General features: G+C 40.1%; 1 protein-coding gene across 1 annotated transcript in view; it reads left to right on the top strand.

Annotated features, from left to right (window-relative positions):
• Nucleotides 1-20,680, top strand: part of LOC132311153 (DExH-box ATP-dependent RNA helicase DExH6-like) — a 67,444-nt gene that overhangs the window by 43,275 nt on the left and 3,489 nt on the right. Inside the window, exons 8-11 of the mRNA XM_059808915.1 lie at nucleotides 4,586-4,747; nucleotides 19,993-20,045; nucleotides 20,382-20,415; nucleotides 20,543-20,632. Of these exons, the coding sequence (XP_059664898.1) occupies nucleotides 4,586-4,747; nucleotides 19,993-20,045; nucleotides 20,382-20,415; nucleotides 20,543-20,632 (339 nt within the window). The remainder of the gene's footprint in view (nucleotides 1-4,585; nucleotides 4,748-19,992; nucleotides 20,046-20,381; nucleotides 20,416-20,542; nucleotides 20,633-20,680) is intronic.

Raw genomic sequence — 20,680 nt, 5'->3', positions numbered from 1 at the left:
CTCTCTCTTTTTGTTCCTCGTGGTGATGGAGGCTCTCAGCACATTGATAGGAGGGTTGTAGATTTGGGGTTTTGAGTGTGGTGTTCGGGTGGGTAGAGATGCTTCTAGTTAATTGGAGATTTCCCATTTGATGCGTCAATGATACGTCTTTTTTTTTTTTTTTCCGTGACGCTGATGAGTCTCAGATAAGGTATTTGAGATGTGTTCTAATTTGGTTTCAAGTTTTATCTGACTTGAAGGTGAAAGTGGGAAAGAGTGTTATGGTTTCCTTCTGGGAGGTTATGGAGATTTCCACTTTAGTTGACATTCTTGGTTGCAGTATTGGCTCTTTTCCTTTATCGTATTTGTGGTTGCCTCTTGGGGTGCCATCTAGGAGAGTGGGATGTTGGGATCCCGTGGTGTGAGAAGAGGTTGGCAAGGTGGAAGAAGCATCATCTTTCAAAAGGTGGGAGGGTCACTTTGATAAAGAGTCCTCCATCGAGCCTTCCAACTTATTTCCTCAATATTTTAGAGCTCAATCACATAATAGCACTATACAGTTTTCTTTCTTGAATCCTACCGGATGAAAAAAAAAAAAAAAAAAGCCCTTCCAATCTATCACATATAGTGTAGTCGTCTCTCACAGGACCCTAGGACTCCATTTTATAGTGCTGGAGTACTTAGATTATTTTTTTGTTTTGTTTTTTCTAAACCTTTGGGAAGATACTCACACACCCACTTTGAAGGTTTAGAAACCAATTTGAATTAGGAAACTTGTATGTACCGATTCTCGGTGTCTGATTAATTCATACTGAGTTTAATCGATCGAAACAACTCCAACTGCCACTGGTCCATTTTCTGATCAATTGTAGCATTTTAGAGTGAATTTGATCGATTGGAGTCAAGTTCAATAAGTCGTTGCATTTTGCCAAACTTGGTTGCATATGGTCTGCTTATGCTTCATTGAGCGGTCAAACGAATTTGAATAGGTGTATTGTATATTGTTGGAAAGCTTATTGAGTCTAGCATTTAGAAATATAAAGCTCATCATGAGATTCCAGGTATATTATTTTTATTGTTTTTTTGAAGGCACAAAGACACCAAAATAAAGGGTTGTACACGAGGATCCCGCCATTGCAGGGTCTGGGAGGGTGAGATGTACATAGACTTGCCTCTTATGGAGAGGCTGTTTCCGGTTTTTAACTCATGACCTCCAGGTCACAATGGACCAACTTTATCATTGCACTCTCATTTTGTTTTCAACTTAAACTCAAAATCCTTAACCATATTAAGGTTTCAAAATTCAGTCATAGATTGGGGTTATTATGGCTTTTGGCTTTTCTTTTGTGGTTGGGATGCACTCCCTTTTTGAGTGCTCTTCAATGAAATCTTACTTACAATGGAGGAAATGGATTGAGACCTGTCTTTCGTCTGTCAAGTTTTCAGTTCTTGTGAATGGCTCTCCCGCCGGTTTCTTTGGTTGTTCTAGAGGTATAAGACAAGGTGATCCTTTGTCATCTTTCCTTTTTCTTCTTGTTATGGAGGGGTTAAGTAGACTGATGCATAGGGCAGAGGACCTTGGTTTTGTTAAGGGTTTCAGAGTGGGTAGAGATTTAGACCATCAGATGGAGATTTCCCATTTACTCTTTGCAGATGACACCCTGGTTTTCTGTGATGCTGATGTGTCTCAACTTCGACACTTGAGGTGTGTTCTGACTTGTTTTCAGGCAGTTTCCGGGCTTAAGGTCAATGTGACAGTGTGCGCTTGTCCCAGTAGGGAATGTTCCGGATATTTCCTCTTTAGCTGCAGTCCTTGGATGCAGAGTGAGCTCATTCCCTATTCCTTATTTGGGTTTGCCCCTAGGGGTCTCTTCTAGTTTAGTGGGGAGTTGGGATTCTGTGATTGACAGGTACGCGAAGAGATTAGCAGGTTGGAAGAAGCAATACTTGTCAAAAGGGGGTAAAGTTACTCATATAAAGAGCACCTTGTCGAGCCTTCCCACTTATTTTCTCTCTATGTTCCAAATCCCTTGTTCCATTGCAGACAGGATTGAAAAAATTCAAAGGGATTTCCTTTGGGGTGGTAAGGGCGATGAGTTCAAGTACCACCTTCTCAAATGGGAGGATGTTTGTAAGCCTATGAAATTGGGTGGACTTGGTATAAGACGTTTAGTTCCTTTCAATCAAGCTCTCTTGGGTAAGTGGTTATGGAGATTTGGGAGGGAAAGACATCGACCATGGCGTAGGCTAGTCTCTTGTCGGTTTGGCGAAGAGGCTGGAGGTTGGTCTACGCGTCCGGTTACCCTAGCGGGAGGAGTAGGGATGTGGAAGGCTATTCGGAAAGGATGGGATGTTTTTTCGGCTCATATCAGATTCAAACTCCATGACGGACGTTGCATTCGGTTTTGGGAAGATCTCTGGTGTGGGGATCAGTCACTTTCTCATACTTTTCCAAGATTATATAGTATTGCCGTTAATAAACATGCCTACATAGTTGACTGCTATCGGCTTGATAGCAGCGGGATTATATGGGATGTGCATTTTTGGCGCTCTTTTCAAGATTGGGAGATGGACGAGGTATGTGTTTTTTTGGATCTTCTGTATCGACAGGAGGGCGTTGGCAGAGGTAATGATGTTTTAAGTTGGGTTCCCTCTTCTCATGGTCGTTTCGAAGTTAGATCTTTGTTCTTATGTTTGTCAAATTTTGTTAATCGAGACTTCCCGTGGAAAACTATTTGGCGGTCTATGGCTCCAACTGGGGTGGCTTTCTTTGTTTGGACTGCTGTGTGGGGAAGGATTCTGACAATTGATAACTTGAGAAAAAGGGGCAATTGTATAGTTAATCGCTGTTGTCTATGCAAGGATGGCGAGGAGTCCGTTAACCACCTCCTTTTGCATTGCCCTGTGGCGATTGACTGTTGGAATCTTATTGCTAGGTTGTTTGGCATGTGTTGGGTTATGCCACGATCTACTAAGGAATTGATTCATATTTGGAGAGGTTGTCGAGTGAGAAGAGACGTTCGCGAGTTCTGGAGAATTGTACCACATTGCGTATGGTGGTGCATTTGGAAGGAGAGAAACAGCAGAATGTTTGAAGGAAAAGAGTCGCCTACGGAAACGGTCAAACTTTACATTCTTCGTTCTCTCTTCAATTATGTGAAGAGGAGCTTTTGTTCTTCTTCATATGATTTAATTACTTTTTTGGATTCTTTGGGGCCTTAGCTCCGGTTCCACTTTTGTAATTGGGACGCGTTCTCCTTTTGAACTCCTTTTTTTAATATTATTTTTACTTATCAAAAAAAAAAAATCTTACTTACAAAATATAAAAATAAAAATTTAATGTTAAACTTCTTGGTTAATGTTAAACTTATTTCAAAATAATTCCTAATTAGTTCAAGGTCTTAATTTATTATAAACCGATTTTAACCCCTCTTCCCTCTTTTTTAATATGTTTTTATTTATTTTTTATTTTTTATTTTTCTGTTTTGTTTTTTGTATATATTTTCATTGAAAAGACTCGAGGGGAGTGCATCCCAAATACCACTGCATAAGTCAAAAAAGACCATGTCATATGACTATCCACAAAAGACGATAGAATTTCCATAGATTTATAACTTCTCCCATGAACCCAAAAAAATAATGAACTTTGTATAGAATATTTCAGAACCCGCATAGGAATCTCCTGCCCATCAAGTAACCTCCTATTCCTCTATCCGTAGAGCCCACCACAAATAAAGGGGGAGACACCATCCACACATCTCTAGAACATGATCAAATGGGAAATTCTCAGACTGACTAAATTACTAATGATTCCAAATCTTAGTCTCTTTTAAGTCACTTGCCTTCTCTAAATTGTGTAAATGATTGAGCATGAAGCAAGAAGTTGAAGTGTTTTTTTGGCACTTTTTCCAATCTTACAATCACAGCTTCAATATTGATGATAAACTCTCAGATGAAATGATTCAACACTATATTCACTGAATATGTGTAACACATTTCGTAATAGTGTTCTATGCTATTATAAAATTTTACGCACACCTTATTGGTGTGTCAGATGTTATTATATCCTTGATATATGTTATCAGTACCTTAAATTTCAGTTTTTGTTGGTAATTTAGTTTTTAATTTTAATATAAAGATTAGACACTTTTTAATTATGTAAATTAACAACACTAAAGAATTATATATTTCATCTACTAGATATTTTTCGTCCTTGTCTTACTATATTTTCCGATATGTTTTAAAATTTGGAATATATCTTGTTATTCTTGATATGATATGAAAAATATAATTTTTTATTGGCAATATGGTTCAGTTTCCTTGCTAGAGGAAGACACGGAGAATTCGGAAGAAAGAAAAATAAGAAGGCTACTGAAAATGTTATCTTAGGAAGTCTTGCGAATCACAATTATGAACTTGCATGTCTGTGTCTATAGTTATACATGTGACTTTTATCACTCAGTCTTCATGGATAATCACATTATTCAGTTGTTAGTATCTGTTTCTTGAGAATTCTGATTTCCTAATTATTTCATTATTACCGTAGCTTTCTTTTTGTTCTATATATTTTACCATTGCTGACTCATCTCTTTACTGCAAACCTTAGATAAGGTTGGAGAGCAAAGGTGGGAGGCACTCATCAATTCTGTTCTGCACTAATGGGATTCTGTTGAGGGTACTGGTTTCTAAGGGCACTGGCAGGATGATGGTAGGAGCTTCCGGAAGATGGGCTGAAGATGATATTTCTGACATAACCCACATTATTGTGGTATGAATCTTATTGTAACATGACTATTAAATGTTTATTTTTCTTTTCTTTTACTCAATCCTGAAAACTTTGATGCCTTCTCTCTATGCTGTGTTCCTTACATTACTTTTTTTTTTTGTTTTTGATAAGTAAGATTTACATTGTTGTCTTGCATGTCTTCCTTTGAATTCATAATGAAAAGTACTAGGTAGGGCTGCAAACAAGACGAGCCGTTCCTGAACTACTCGGGCTCGGTTTATGTTCGTTTATTTACTAAACGAACCAAGCCCAAACACAAATATGTGGTTCGTTTATTAAATGAACCGAACACAAACACGGCTATGCTCGGCTCCTTTGTTCATGAACTGTTTGTGAACAAACTCATTTAATGGCTCGTATATATATATATATATATTTATTTATGTGTGTGTAAAATATGAAATAGATATAGGCTTCAACCCATTGAATAATTAATCATTTAAACTTATTTAAGTCCAGCCCAATCCAATTAGATTTTTTCTTTTTAAAAAACCCAATAAGTGAAAGCCCATACACATATCAAGCCCATCCTATAAGGGGATATGAATACAAATATCCAATGAAAGCCAATAAAACAATCAAACACAAACACAAGAGGGGGGGGGGGGGGGGGGGGGGGGGGGGGGGGGGGACAAACACAAGAGGGAGGGGGGGGGGGGGGTGGGGGTGGGGGGATATGAATACAAATATCCAATGAAAGCCAATAAAACAATCAAACACAAACACAAGATATACATGATTCACCCAAACTCATGATTACGTCGATGGATAAGAAGAGATTTCACTATGATTCGTAGAGATATTACAATAATAGAGTAACAATACCACGTACTTATCTTTTCACCATGTAACACTCCATGAGCCTATCTCCTTGCTGCAAGTGTCACCGGTGTTTTTCCTACTCTACTAACCTATAAATTGCCTCTACCCATCAACTCCCTCGTGAGACTACATCTCTCTCAATCTCATAAGTCTCAACCCATAACCTAGGTATCTATTTATAGAGTTCTAAACCCAATTCCCTGTTGGACAAGGATTGCAATTTCTTAAAGCTCACTTACTTGATAAGAAATTTCCTTACATAATATAACTCTAAAATAGAAATCTAATTAGAATAGGAATTTGAGACACAATTTCCAACAATCTCCACCTTGACTCAAATGCCATCTAGCCAATCATCGCTTTCCATGACCTTAATCAGGACAATTCTTTTGCAGCTTCAATTTTGACGATACTCCTGCAAAACACTAATTGTTCCCATTGTACGTTGCGCGATCAGTCAAACCTCCAAGGCTCCACCTTGACTACTTGAGACTCCACTTGCAACTGAAACTCGTTGTCGCACTCACTGATACTAGTGTTTTCTGGATTTCCTTCATCTTTGGCTCTGATTCCAATTTGTTGGGGCAACGGAAACGTATGAACACAAAAATCCAATAAAAACCAATAAATCAATCACACACAAATACAAGATATACATGGTTCACCTAAACTCAAGGCTACGTCCATGAATGAGGAGATTCCACTATGATTTGTAGAGATATTGCAACAATAGATTCCCAACACCACGTACATGTCTTTTCACCATATACCACTCCATGAGCCTATCTCCTCGCTGCTAGTGTCACCGGTGTTTTTCCTACTCTACCAACCTATTAACTACTACTACCTATCAACTCCCTTGTGAGACTACATCTCTCTCAATTTCATAAGTCTCAACCCATAAACTAACCAGAACTGTAGAATTGGTTCCATGTCCCAACCAACCGGTTCCGGTTCCGGTTCACATGTTTAGGGCACTTTTTACATGCTTGTATGTTTCTATGTCCTCCTACAATGTGTTGCTTAGCCCTATAAATACCTTCTTTCATAACTTTTTCACAAAAATTACACGTTGCATTCCTATCTTGTGGGTTTTGCAGGCGACAATAATTCCAAGTTGGATCCTTTGACATTTTTTTCTATCTATTTACAATGAGAAATAGAATGGAGTCAATGGACCAAGTTAAATTCAGCAAACAACATTCAGGCTATTCAACAAACAACATCAGAAAGATGCATTCAAAATTTAAATAATCTAGCAAAATCCAGCAAACAACATGCAGCAAAATTCAGCAAACTGCATTCAAAAGAAGAAAAAACAAAACACAACATCAACAAAAAAGAGACAGACAGAACTCAGAAGGAATGTTAACCATAAGACAACCTTCAAAGAAGAAGGGAGAAAAAAAAAATGAGAGATAGAGTTCAGAGGAAGAAAAAGTCGAGGGACATCAAACAGAGATTGAAAAAAAAAAAAAAAACAGAGATAAGAGCAAGTAGATGAAGAAAAGAAAGAAAGAGAAAGAAAAAACAGAGCCCTGAGCCCTCAAACAGAGATTGAAAAAAAATATTTGTTCATTGAGAGAAGTAGATGAAGAGAGAGAGACTCAGAGAGGAGTAGATGAAAAAAAAAAAAAAATTTAACAGAGCCCTTAGAAGAAGTAGATGAAGTCATGAAGAAAAGAAATAAAGAAAGAAACATTGTTCACGAGAAAAAAACAGAGATTGAAAAAAAATAATAAAAAAAAAATAAAACACTGTTCATGAGTAAAGGGAAAAAATGCAGAGAGACAGACGGGAGAGGAGTAGATGAAGAAAAAGAAAGAAGAAAAAAGAAAAAAAAAACAGAGACCCAGATAAAAAAAAAAAAGAAAAAAAAAACTAGATATATAGAAGAAGCAAATGAGGAGAGAGAGAAGAAGAGAAGAGAAGATGAGAATAGAAGAGGAGGAGGAGGAAAAAAAAACTGAACTGACTTGGTAGGTTGGTTCCTGGCTTCGTCTTCGTTGGAAGGAGGCTGTGGCTGCAAGCCTGCAACTGATAACCCTTTCTTCTCTTTCTCTCTCTCTCTCTCTCTTCTCGATGTTTCCCACTCCCTCATGTCTTTCTTTCTTCTGCAGCTTTTGCTTGATTGATTTGTTGACTATTGGGACCATTGGGTTGCCTCACAAGAAGACAAAATTACTATTTTTTGGTTTTAGTTTCCAAAAGCCTGTAAGTATATACTAATATATATACTATAAAACAAACACGTAAAATATATAAAAGGAAACAGCACCTCATAATACATGAAGCGCGCCTCATAAAATCCCCAAGGTGTAGACAAGGTGCGCCCATATTGGAGGTCACTGCGCTTGGGGGAACTACAGGTGTTGAAGGTGTGCCTCGCGTCTAGGTGCGCTTTTAATAACACTGGTCCAGATGATGAGCTGCCTCCCCACCCACCATGAACCCCTTTATAAAACCCAACTCCACCGCCCTCCTCGTCATCCTACTCAGGGCCTCCATAACAATAATAAATAGAAAAGGAGACAATGGATTCCCCCTGGCGCAAACCTCTCGAGCTACCAAAAAAACCAGCATTAACCATTACCGAAAATCTCGCTGAAGAAATACAAGCTTCAATCTAATGCCTCCATTTGCCCCCTAACCCCATTCTTTCCATCAAATACAGCAGGACCTTCCAACTCACATTATCATAGGCTTTCTCAACATCAAGTTTATAGAGAACCCCTGGGACACCGCTCCTCATCCTCGTGTCCACACATTCGCTAGCAATAAGAGTTGAGTCAAGAATCTGACGCCCACCAATAAAAGCATTCTTAGACTCCGAAATAATATCATCCAAAACATCCCTCAATCTAAAAGCTAGAACTTTAGCTATTAATTTGTAAATACACCCGAACAAGCTAATAGGTCTAAAGTCCTTCACATCCGAAGCGCCCCCCCCCACCCTCCTCTCTCTTTGGAATAAGTGCAATAAACGAGGCATTAGAGGAACTCTCAAACCTCCCCTGAGAATGAAAAGCATGAACCGTATCCATCACCTCTCCCCTGACCACACCCTAACTCTCCAAAAGAAAACTCATAGTAAAGCCATCCGGACCCGGAGCTTTATCCCCGTTACAACTCTTAAACACCTTTAGCACTTCCTCTTTAGAGAACGGAATCTCCATCCCATCTCTACTAAAGCTCCGAAATGGAATCAAATGGAAGCCCATCCAGCCGGGGTCTCCAAGCAGAAGGCTCCGTAAACAAACCTTGATAAAAAGAGAGAATCCCTCTGCAAACATCCTCCTCCCTGACCTGAACCTTCCCATCAATAGTAATCCTCCCAATGTGATTGCCTATCCTCTGAGCGCTAGCCACCCGATGGAAGAATTTAGTATTCTTGTCACCCTCTTTAAGCCATAAAGCTCTAGATTTCTGCCTCCAAGAAATTTCTTCCATCACTGCAATCTCCGCAAGCTCTGTCTGGCATGCATCCCTCTTACTTTTTTGACTCTCATCAATACTACCCATTCCTTCCCTCTCCGCAAAGGCCTATTCTTCCTCCACTCGAGATTCCCAAACCCCTCCTTATTCCACCTTTTGATCTCATTTTTCAGCCCCTTAAGCTTTTTCGCAAGAATAAAGCTCGGGTTACCCTTCACCCTAATCACCTCCCACCAAGCCCTCACACACCCCTAAAAATCCTTTGCCCGTAACCACATGTTCTCAAATCGAAAAGGAGTACCCCTCGTTCTCAATGCACCACAATCTAGAATCACAGGAATATGATCAAAAGTTGGTCTAGCCAAAGCTACCTGGATCACATCAGGAAACTTCTTCCTAATCTCCAGAAATAAGAAAACGATCCAATCGTGACAATGAGATTTCCTGGAGTAATCTATTCTTTCGCTATACAAGGTTACCAAACACTTCTTTGTTCCAAGTCTTAATATCACTCTTCAATGACCTTAATTGAAACTCGGACTGCCCCTAATCTCGTAGCCCGTCCACCAAATCCGAACCTTATCTTTGAAGTCATCAGCCCGGAGCCACATAATTTCAAACCAGAAAGGCGATCTCCCTCTCCTCACCTCTCCACAATAAAGAAGAATAGGAATATGGTCCGAAATAGCACGGGCCAAAGCCACCTGAGACACGTCAGGGAATCTCTCCTCCAAATCCCCCGAAATCAAGAATCTGTCCAGCCGTGACAACGTTGGTGATTCTCGTCCACTAGACCATGTGAAATGTTCTCCTTCCATCGGAAGATCAATAAGGTGGTGGGTGTCAATGAAATCAGTCATGGCTTGAGACCAAAGACCTTCTGTGGATCTCTCACTAGGCATACAAACATCATTAAAATCTCCCCCAATGCACCACTGGACTGCCCACCTTGATCTAACAAACCGCAATTCCTCCCACAAACCTCTTCTTTCGACATCCCCTCCCGACCCATACACACCAATAAACACCCACTGTGAACCATCTTCCTCCAGCAAAAACAATACAGAAATAGAGTATCTCCCTTTCCACAAGCTAGTGTTCGATACCCATTGTTTTTATCCCAAAGCACCACAATACCTCCAGCAGTCCCCTCGGCATCAACCACCTCCCAATCCACATACCTAAACAACCCCCCCCCCCCCCCCCCTCCCCCCCCCCCCGGGCGGGCGCGACTTGAATCCAGTTTAGACTCCTGCAAACAAACCACATTCACCCCCCATTTACGTACAAGTACCTTCACCACCATTCTTTTGTTCGGGTCATCAATCCCTGAATATTCCAAGACACAATTTTGAGCTTCATAGATACACAAATATCTTTCCCTCCCCCCACTCTTCCTCTCACCCTTGTCCCCACTCCTCCCTTCGTAGTTGACGTTGGAAAACAAACTTTTCAGCTCTCTCCCCACTTCCTCCCAGGGCTCTTCATAGTTTTCACCATCGCCCTCTCATCCTCAACCACTTGAAACATATCCTGAGTTGTCTTCTCCCCCCTCCCCAGCACTAGATAATCCCAGCAAATTACTTGTCCCTCCTATACACTCCATAAACCATTCCTCATCACTACCATCCAAATTAGCAGCCCTTTGCACGTCTCTAATTACTGCCAATGGAGTATCAATTCCGATTGTGTCTCCATTCTCTCATACTGGTGGTGGGATGTCCAGTTCAGAGGGGCATTCCGCCACAGCTGTGTTACCTGGACTCGTCGGCGACGGCTAGAGTGTCCGTGTCGACACGACACGACACGGACACCGACATGGGATATGTGTCCGACCCTCCATTCTTCAACCGGACACAACTGATGACGAAAATAAACTAAAGGATGTGTAACTCGATGCTTGTGAAGGATTAGGGATTTTTTTCATGTTTTATTTAATAGATCTGCAGCTATACGAAGCTTCCTGGTTCAACAGTGGCGCTCTGATTCGAATCGGTGGTCTAAAGGTTGAAGACGACTTCTTGTTTGTGAAATCGCACGTGCTGACTTTGCAATTACCTACCTGAGCGTGGTTTCACGCAATTGTTAATACCCAGCCTTTAATGGCCAGGATGATGCCACCTATTTACCTATTTATTTGGATCTGAAATGATAGAGACAATAATGGGCTTTTTAATAAAAGTAAAAAATTCAATGCCTCACAGCTGGAAAGCAATACCTACAGCTGTGTGTGGTATACAGCTGTTACTTACCTTTATTATGAGTTATGACTGATATACATATTGTTTATATTGTTGAGTTGGGCTTCCTTGTTAATTGTGCTTTGACTTGTACAGGCCCAAAGGTCAAGACTAAGATGACAATAGAAAGGCATATTAGCCCAAGCCCAAACTTGCCCCAAAGGTTCCCATCAAATAGTAACACGGGAATGCATATCCATGACTATGGCCATGCCACCAATCAAATGAGGCAAACAAATGGTAGTAATAATTATAAAATGTTTATAAAAAATTACAATTGATATATTTATTTTTTTAGTTTTATGATTGATGTCTCAAACATAAAAAAATATTCTAATTTTTTTTTTAACTTTCCAAAGTTTCCAAGTAGCCGTGTCCACGTATCGTGTAAATTGATAGATTGACGAATCCGACCCCTAGACACGCACCCGTGTCCGACACCCGTACCCGAGTCCGGGTAACATAGCGCCACAGTCAAAGCGTCAACATCAGAGAACAGAGCCCCACCATCCGGATCCCAGCCATCAGAAGTACTCGTAACTCTGCCCTGTTCAGAACTCCCAGCGGTCAGCAAACAAGACTCAACAGTACCCGTTTTCGTTCCATCCCAATGCAGTTTCAGACCAGCTCTTAATGCCTCGACCGTGCCCCCATCAATCAATAACTGAGTTCATTGTCCATCACACAGCACAACACTGCCGTCGTCCTTTCCACTTGGGAGAAGCATCACAGGCCAGTCCTTGATCTTCAAACAACACGTCTCAGAACCTGACATCGTCCCTGTGAAGTCCGAGGATACAGACGCCCCACCATCATCCTCAATTCTGCCTTCATTACTCACCTCAGCAATTGGGGATAGCCTATGGACCCCCATTAACAAACCCCCATCCACCATACCATTTTCCCTCCTCAACACCCCTCAAGGAGCAGTAGAAGTAGCAAAAGGGGTAGAGAAGGAAGAGAGATGTGGCGAGAGATCAGAGCACATACCCGGTTTGTGGATTCCAATGGTGGACTTTACCCACTTTTGCTTTTGCTTCCGAGACCATCTTCGCCCTTTTACACTAACTCAGTAACTTGTGCGTTGCTTGGTTTCTGGTTCAGATAATCGTAAGTGCTTGAACCATCGCCCATGTTTCTCGGTCTCGCATTCACCACCTCCTCAGATCCTCCAAATGAGCTGACATCCTTACCTCCTGAAGTAGACCCTTCCTGTAGAGGATCAAATGAATTATGGAGGGCAGGCCCAAACGATTGAGTCTTTAAAGACACAAAGGATTGCCCAGACCCAATAGAGTGCACATTAGTTTTCCTTTGTGTGTGGGAAGGTTGGGCCTTGAACCTCCTCTCTGGCCCTGAAGGACCATTAAAATCATTCCGTCTTAGCCCATGAATATTCTGGCCCAAACTACTTTGACCAAAACTTCTTGACCCGGAAACTTTTTGGCCCAAGTTGCCTCGACCATTACTTTTCGCATGTCTGTAAGAGGGCCGGAAATCATGTGGCCCAACCATTCTTTCCCCTTCCCCAATAGGCTTGTGAAACCGCCCACGAGGCCCAGCCCAAAAAGAAGATCCACCCCACTCCCCTTTACTTGAGGGGTCATGTGCCCTATCTTTGAAATTCAAATCCCTTATCTTATCCGAGTAAGTGCAATCCTGGGGATCCCTTGCATGCCAACCACGTGTCCCTTCTTCTTTACCATTGGATCCACGCGCTGCCCGCCCATTGGATCCACGCGCTGCCCGCCCGTGAAAACCACTCCATCTTCTTCTACGTTTAGAACCCTGCAACTCCGGTGCCAGCAACTTCTTCCCACCTCCTCTTTGCAACCTCAACCATTCATCTTTCGGAAGAACAGTACTCTCATCCTTTCCGTCAAAGCCATCAGTAGTTGGGACAAGCTCTGGATACCTCTCAACCACCAGATACACCCTGTAACAGAGTCGTTTGTCATTCGCAAGAATCCACTCCGCCATCAACGTCGACATAGATGATGACCTTGCTTGCATCCTTCCTTTCGTCTGCTTTTACCTTTCTGAAACCCTCATAGTGTTTCCAATATCTTCAAATAAAGCATAAGACCACAAATGCAGCGGTAAGGCAAACACCATCACTCTCTTCTCCTTCTTTTCCTTGAGAATACCACAACACCCCACGCGGAAAGACCACACATCCAATCGTAACTCAGCTTCTCCCCAAGTCCGTTTACCTTCCCTCAAAACCCTAACCGCCTCAGCATGAGAAGGCAATCTGAACAGCAATAGGGAATCCGGCAAACGGGGAAACCATCACACCAGCAGAAATCTTCCAAGCCCTTGAAGCCTGTGATACTCCCTAATTTCGGAACACGGGTTGATCAAATCTGCGCACAAAATCAGGGGATATCAAAACAATTGAAGTATTTCAAGCAAGCACAGAGTACAAAATGAAATAAGAGAATAAATAATACGCTGAAGAAAAACTAATAAATAAAATTTTCATTAATAACTCGCCAATGGTTACAACTCGGGAATCACTTAACTCAAGGACCCCTTAACCAAAATCCACTATCCATTAATCCATTAGTACTTACGGAGGTAATAATATCCTACTTTAAAATAAAATACAAAGAATAGATAAGTCCTCCAGCTGCGGATCCTCAACCTTGAGACTTGAATTTCTAGTAACTGATTGTGATGACCCTGTGGGCGGGTGTGAGAGACACTGTCAGGCTACCACACTGGCGAGTTACGGGTGCACAGTCCCACATCGCCTGGGTAGAGGAAAGGTGAAGTGCTTATATGTAAGTGTGTCATCTCCAATTGGTATGAGGCCTTTTGAGGTAAAGCCCAAAAGCAAATCTGTGCGGGTTCAGGCCCAAAGCGGACAATATCATACCATATGGTGGAGTGGGCCGTTACAAATGGTATCAGAGCCTGACCCAGCCGGAAGTGTGCTGACGGGGACGTCGGGCCTCCAAGGGGGGTGGATTGTGATGACCCTGTGGGCGGGTGTGCCGTGGGCGGGTGCGAGAGACACTGTCAGGCTACCATATTGGCGAGTTACGGGTGCACAGTCCCACATCGCCTGGGTAGAGGAAAGGTGAAGTGCTTATATGTAAGTGTGTCATCTCCAATTGGTATGAGGCCTTTTGGGGTAAAGCCCAAGAGCAAATCCGTGCGGGTTCAGGCCCAAAGCGGACAATATCATACCATGTGGTGGAGTGGGTCGTTACAAAGCCCTGTCTTCAATCCTCGCACAATCCCCAACATCACGATCAAACCTCCCTACCAGAAAATTTTGAATTACATCTCTTCTTTTCCAAATGCTTTGATCATAAAGAAAGAAGTCAACACCCCTTTTTGACACCTTCGTCTCCAAAACACCATGCTTTGGGAGATTTGGAATTGTCGCCACCTCAACATACAATCGATACCCAGATCCCTCAGATAGGGCAGATCAAGCCCTCATTTTATGCAATATATACACGCTGTATCCCTCCTCTCTTCCACCCTTCAATCATTTCTTCCAACCTTGCTGCTTCCTACATAATCTGCTTCTTCTCTAGTACTTTGATCTCTCAGTTAGTCGATCAACTCAATCTAGAGTAACTACCAAGCTAGAATAAGAATTTTTCAGATTATGTGTTTCAGTGTTCTCTTGAATTAAGAAATTTATTTTGCTGAGCAAATCAGTTTTATATCTTTCAAGTTCATCATTCAACAAATTTTTCTTGACTAATGCTTTCTTAGTTTCCTCTAAGGTTTGTTCTAGCTTTTTAAGTTTGATCTTTAAATTCTTATTTAAAATTTCAGCTTGAACAGTCTCCTCAAATAGTTCATTAACGGCTAGTTTAAGCTTTTATTGATCATCATCGTCCTTTTCGGCTTCACTTCTAGGGTAGCTACTTTCATCATCTTTTGTATCGGTATTTAGTTCAGAAGGTTCATATTGGAAGTACCTCGAGGTTCAACAATTGCAACCAATGCTACTTGATGATACCTTTTTTTATTTTTTATTTTTAGTTGGTACTCACACACACATGCCTCCACTGAGTTTCGAACCCCTGACCTCCCTTGGAAAAGTAGGAGCCTGGTACTGCTAGGCCACATGCCTGTTGGTTACTTGATGATGCCTCATCACCCTCAAAAGAAGAAGAATCACTATGGATTCAGATGAATTGTGAGTGTGACTTTCATTATCCTAATTTTAGTTTTCTTCTTTTTATCCTTACTCTTCTTTCGGTTTCTTTGGACAATCACTTAGTTTTTCGCCACAATTGCAGCAAGTTACATCCTTAGAATTATTTATTTATTTATTTATTATTTTTTTCCCCTTTTAGTCAAATTTCTTAGGAATTTTACCTTTCTTGCTTTATTTATTCTTTAAGAAGGTTTTTAATTTTCTAATAAACAAAGCAAATTTTTTTTTTTTAATTATTTTTTAATCAGAATCACTACTTGTATTCCCCCCCCCCCCCCACAAAGTCTCTTAAATAGCTTTTAGTGCAAGGTTCTATCCATTTTTAGTTGGAGGATTATTTAAGTCATAAGTTTGCAATGACTAGGTCATTTATCTTATAATTATTTGATCTATATCTTTTCTTTTCTATGGAGTGACTTAAGTTTTAAATCTATCATGTATTGATTAATAAGGTACCCTTTGTTTATGAGATTGTCTTGCTAGAATGAAATTGTTGTTCACTTTGTCATTAATCTTAGTGCAATATTCATCAAAAGTTTCCCCATCTTTCATCCTAAGATTTTCAAACTTAATGGTCAGCATATGAAGTTTGGAGATTTTAACGGTAGTGGTTCCCTCATGTTCTTTTATGCCATGCATCTCTTGCAAGAGTGCAATTCATTAGCCTGCCAAACTCAGTTGGGGTTATGCTGCAGAAATAGTATTTAATACCGAATTGTAATGTGCATCTACTAGTTCATCTTTTGTACAATTAGACACAGCGTTGAGAGTCCCACACTTAGTTAGGGTTGCAACTTGGGCGGGCTAACTAGCCCAACCCAACCCCAACCCAGAAAATTTTAAATTTGGGATTAAAATTTACAAATCAAGCTCATGTTCGGGTTGGGCTCGGGCTCAACCCGAACCCAACCCAAAACCCAAAAAAAAAAAAAAAAAAAAAATTTAATTTTTTTTTTTCTCCCTTCTTCTTTTTCTTTCTCTTTCTCTCGCCGCCGTCGTCCCTCTGTTGCTGCTGCCATTGTCAATCGCCCTTAGCCGCTGATCCACCGTCGCCGCCGTCCCTTCGCCTCTGCCGCTGCCGCCGTCACTTCCAAAATTTAAAACAAAACTCATACATACAAGTTAGCAGTTGCAGAGAGAGAGGGGGGCAAGCTTGAGAGTTGAGAGACAGCGGCTGAAGGTTGCGAATGGCGAAACCGAATTGGAACAGCGGGCGATGCAAACTGAAAGATATGGGTTTTGATTTTTTGAACAATGGAAATGATATGCCGATGTGGGTTTTGATATAGTTAGTAGGTTTTGAACTTTTGATTCTTGCAGACTGATAGATAAACTGAAATATATGGGTTTTGAACTTCTGATTCTTGTAGATTTTGTAGTTTGCAGTTGTAGAGAAAGAGGGCAAGTTCAGAGTTGAGAACGAGAATAGAGATGGAAGCGATTGGGAGGCTGAAATGATTTGCCCTAAAAAAATTTTGTTTTTAAATAATAATATAATCAAATATTTATATATATATAAATTTCTGAAAAAAAAAATTAAGAAAAAAAACCTCAACCCGTCAACCGACCCAACCCGTCCGAAAATATTTGGGTTGGGTTTTGACCATAACCCATGTTTGGTACAATTCGGGCTGGCCCAACCCAACCCGATTCAGGTTGAGGTTGGGTTGGGACTGGGCTGGGTTGGGCCAGCCCAACTTGCTGCCGTACTCTTAGTTGTTGGTAGTCTATTGCCAGACCATTTCATCGAAGGACTTTAGAAATATCTTAGTCCTAGCTTACCAGTTTCTATAGTTTGTTCAATTTAGGAAAACTAGCCTAGATATAGAATTGCTTCCCTCAGACTTTCCATGACCTACTCTGTATTGTTTGAGCAACCTTCTCTAATACCAATTGATGGGTTTACGTGCGTAAAACGTCACTAGATTGAACCCGAGAGGAATAGGAGATCCACGTTAGAGATGCTTGGAGTGCAACTCCTCTTTGTATATGGTGGGGTTTGTGGCATGAGAGGAATAGGAGATCCTTTGAAGGCGAGGAGTCCCCTGCTTGGGTTCTTAAATTGAATATTTTGCATTCTCTTTTCTTTTGGGTCAAGTGGTCAACAGGCGAAATTGTTTATCTATGGATAAACTTTTGGAGTTTGTTGACAGTTTGAAGTTGTTGTGACGCCTATGGTGTCTTTAGCTTTTGTTTTTCCAGGAGCGCTCTCCTTTTTGAGCGTCTTTAATGATAGATTCTTATTACTTATCAAAAGAATTTGCTCGAGTTATATGCAATTTTCAATTCAAATTTAACAAGTATTCAATCATAAATTTATTCATAAAAGCAGTAAAGTAATAATCATATAAACTAGATTTTTACGTGGAAAAACTCTCAAATTAGTGTTAAAAAACACGGGACCTAGTATGGCAAATTAATTTACTATAAAAATTGAGATACACAACCTAGGTCACACTTTCAGTACTAGGTGTGCACACGGTTTGGAATCGGAGCTGGAACCGTTCCCAACGGTTCCTAAAAATTGGAACCGGAACCAGAACCATTGGGACATGGAACCGAACCGTAAAGACCGGTCCGGTCCGGTTTGGTTCGGTTCCACGGTTCCCCTTATTCTGCAGCAAACAAAATTTACAAAACTCTATGCGATCACCGACACTGACATACATGGTAGTAATAGTAGTAATAAACCAGTAAAGAGAATCTCATCTGAGAGATCTCACATCTTCAGTGCAGATCCGAAGAGGAAGGCCACGATGGTGAGGAGACAGCCGACGGTGAACCGGAACCGTGAGGAACTGGAATCGAAGCACCGGTTTGGTTCGGTTCCATCGGTTCTTTGTACACCCCTATTCAGTACAGTTCAAACTCCTAGTTGATCTCTAGACACAGCAAGACACCAAACCTTTTGTCGCCTTTCTAATTTGTCTACAACATTCACCATGAATTTGTTTCTTCATTGATTAATCTCATCCACTAGTTTATTTACTTGAGAATCTGGTTGATTACTCTTGAATAACCTTGAGTAGCTCAACAACGAATGTATCAACACCAGTTATGAACAACTCACCAAATCTAATATGTATAATGATTATTGAAAACAAAAACAAAGCACTTTTCTTTCACAAGAAAACTGTCGAAAATATTTAGTGCAAAATAAGAGCTTTGATCTTCCGTATGAAAAGAAATAAACTTTTTCTACTTTTCAAAAGTGTTGGGAATTAATCCCCTTCATTCGGCACAGTGGAAGCAAGACACAAACAAGGACGCATAATAACACAGTATTTTACGTGGTATGGCTGAACTCGACGTACATCCATGGAGAGAAGAAATTTCACTATACTGAATCAAGAAGAAAATATACAACTGTAGAGATTGCACAATCTCTTCTATATTTGGTATATCTGAACTGCAAATTATTTTTAGAGTATAAAAAAAGGAAAAAGAAAAAGTAGAAGAAGAAGAAAACACATGAGAAGAGATATGAAACCATGTAAACAAGATAATCCACTCATTAGAAACCAAAGAAGATCAAATAGCTCAAAGTAATTTTAATAAATTATGATTACATGTTCAATTTCTCAGAACAAACATATATACGAGTGTCTTCTAAATATTTTGGGTCTTCTTTTCTCAAGACTGCTGTTGTTGAGTGCCTGTTCTTCCCCTCTTCCAATTGTAAGATAAAGAATAAGGCAGGAGATGAGGTTGGGGGTCAAGTACCACACGTGTAAGGACTCATCTAGAGCCATTAAATTTCATCAATCTAATGTGTTAGATTTGTTAATGTTGAAGAATAAAGACCTGACACATATCATGCGACAACAATTTGTTTATTCTTATTTCTTGTGCATTTTATGGTAAAATCATGTGTCATATGAGATGTGACTAATGAAAGAACATATTAACAAACACGTTGGCCTCCTGTTCGTGACCCTGATAAAGCCAAATCTGTTCTGTTCTAGCTCGGCTCATTTATTAAAGAGATGAATTGCACTTAAGTTTGGCTTGCTGAGCAATATGAACAAGCATGAACTAGTTTTTATTGAGCTGAGCCCGATCTTTCCACGTACATTGTTATCCTTTTGGTTCCACGAGATGTTATTCAGGGAGCATGTCTCAAGATTTGTCAAATAGGGAGGCTATTTCCTGTCCTTTTGGCTGCCTCATGGCCAGCATGCAGTTGATCTGCCATTTTCACTTGGTACTGTGGAAAATTCCATTTGTTTTGATGATAGTGCTTCCATTGTGTAACTGTAGTAAATGCAACTTTTTTTGTTAGTTCCAATTGACTCGGTATCTTAAACTGTTCTTGGGTTAGCTGGAGATTGTGATGTGAATTCTCACCTAAAATAATTTCTCAGAAGAAATTTCTATTTATGTTTTTATGTTACTCTGAAATGTTTATGTAAAATTCGATTTATATCAATTTATTTATGTGTTTATATCATTTGTCACATATATGTAACAAAAGCTTACCATATATGTGTATCTGTTTTGGTTTTAATGGCTGGCATTGGCTGTGATCTTGTTTTGCTTTGTAGGATGAAATTCATGAACGGGATCGCTATTCTGATTTCATGCTAGCAATTCTCAGGTTTGCTTTGCTTGCTTTAAAGTCTCAAATTTTCTTGCTATACTTAAATGGATATGGGTATGTATAATTGCTTTGGACATGAATGACTTGGTAATACAGATTCTATGTTGATGCGGGGAATGCCAAACATGTGATGGTTTATGATGACTACCTTATATCTTAAATACTATTGTTAGTTAGTGAATTTCATCCTTTATATAGTCATTAAGAATATTTTTAGAATTCTTTGTTTCACTCTTACACTGAAAGAAACAGTACTCACAAGCAAAGTTGGTAGTTTTTGTTCTTCCATGTTAGTTAGATAATCTACTTATATTAGTTTCTTGTTATCTGCAGAGACATGCTTCCTTCATATCCTCATCTACATCTGGTTAGTATCAATCTGTATATGTGTAACATATATATATATATATATTTTCTAATATTTACTATTTCAGTAATTTCTTTCTTCAAGTAGTAGTCTTCAATGGACTTCATCACCAGTTTTAATGCAATAGGTACTGATGAGTGCTACACTTGATGCTGAACGGTTTTCACACTACTTTGGTGGTTGCCCAATTATCCGAGTCCCTGGGTTCACTTATCCTGTAAATTTTTTTCCCTGTTGTATGTTGCATATTTATTTATTTGTTTAT

This window comes from Cornus florida, unplaced genomic scaffold (genome assembly GCF_030987335.1).
Source record: "Cornus florida cultivar Cherokee Brave unplaced genomic scaffold, ASM3098733v1 CherokeeBrave_3.0.0_Hap2_Chr06, whole genome shotgun sequence".
Classification (NCBI taxonomy): Eukaryota; Viridiplantae; Streptophyta; class Magnoliopsida; order Cornales; family Cornaceae; genus Cornus; species Cornus florida.
This window is presented reverse-complemented; position numbering and strand designations above follow the sequence as displayed.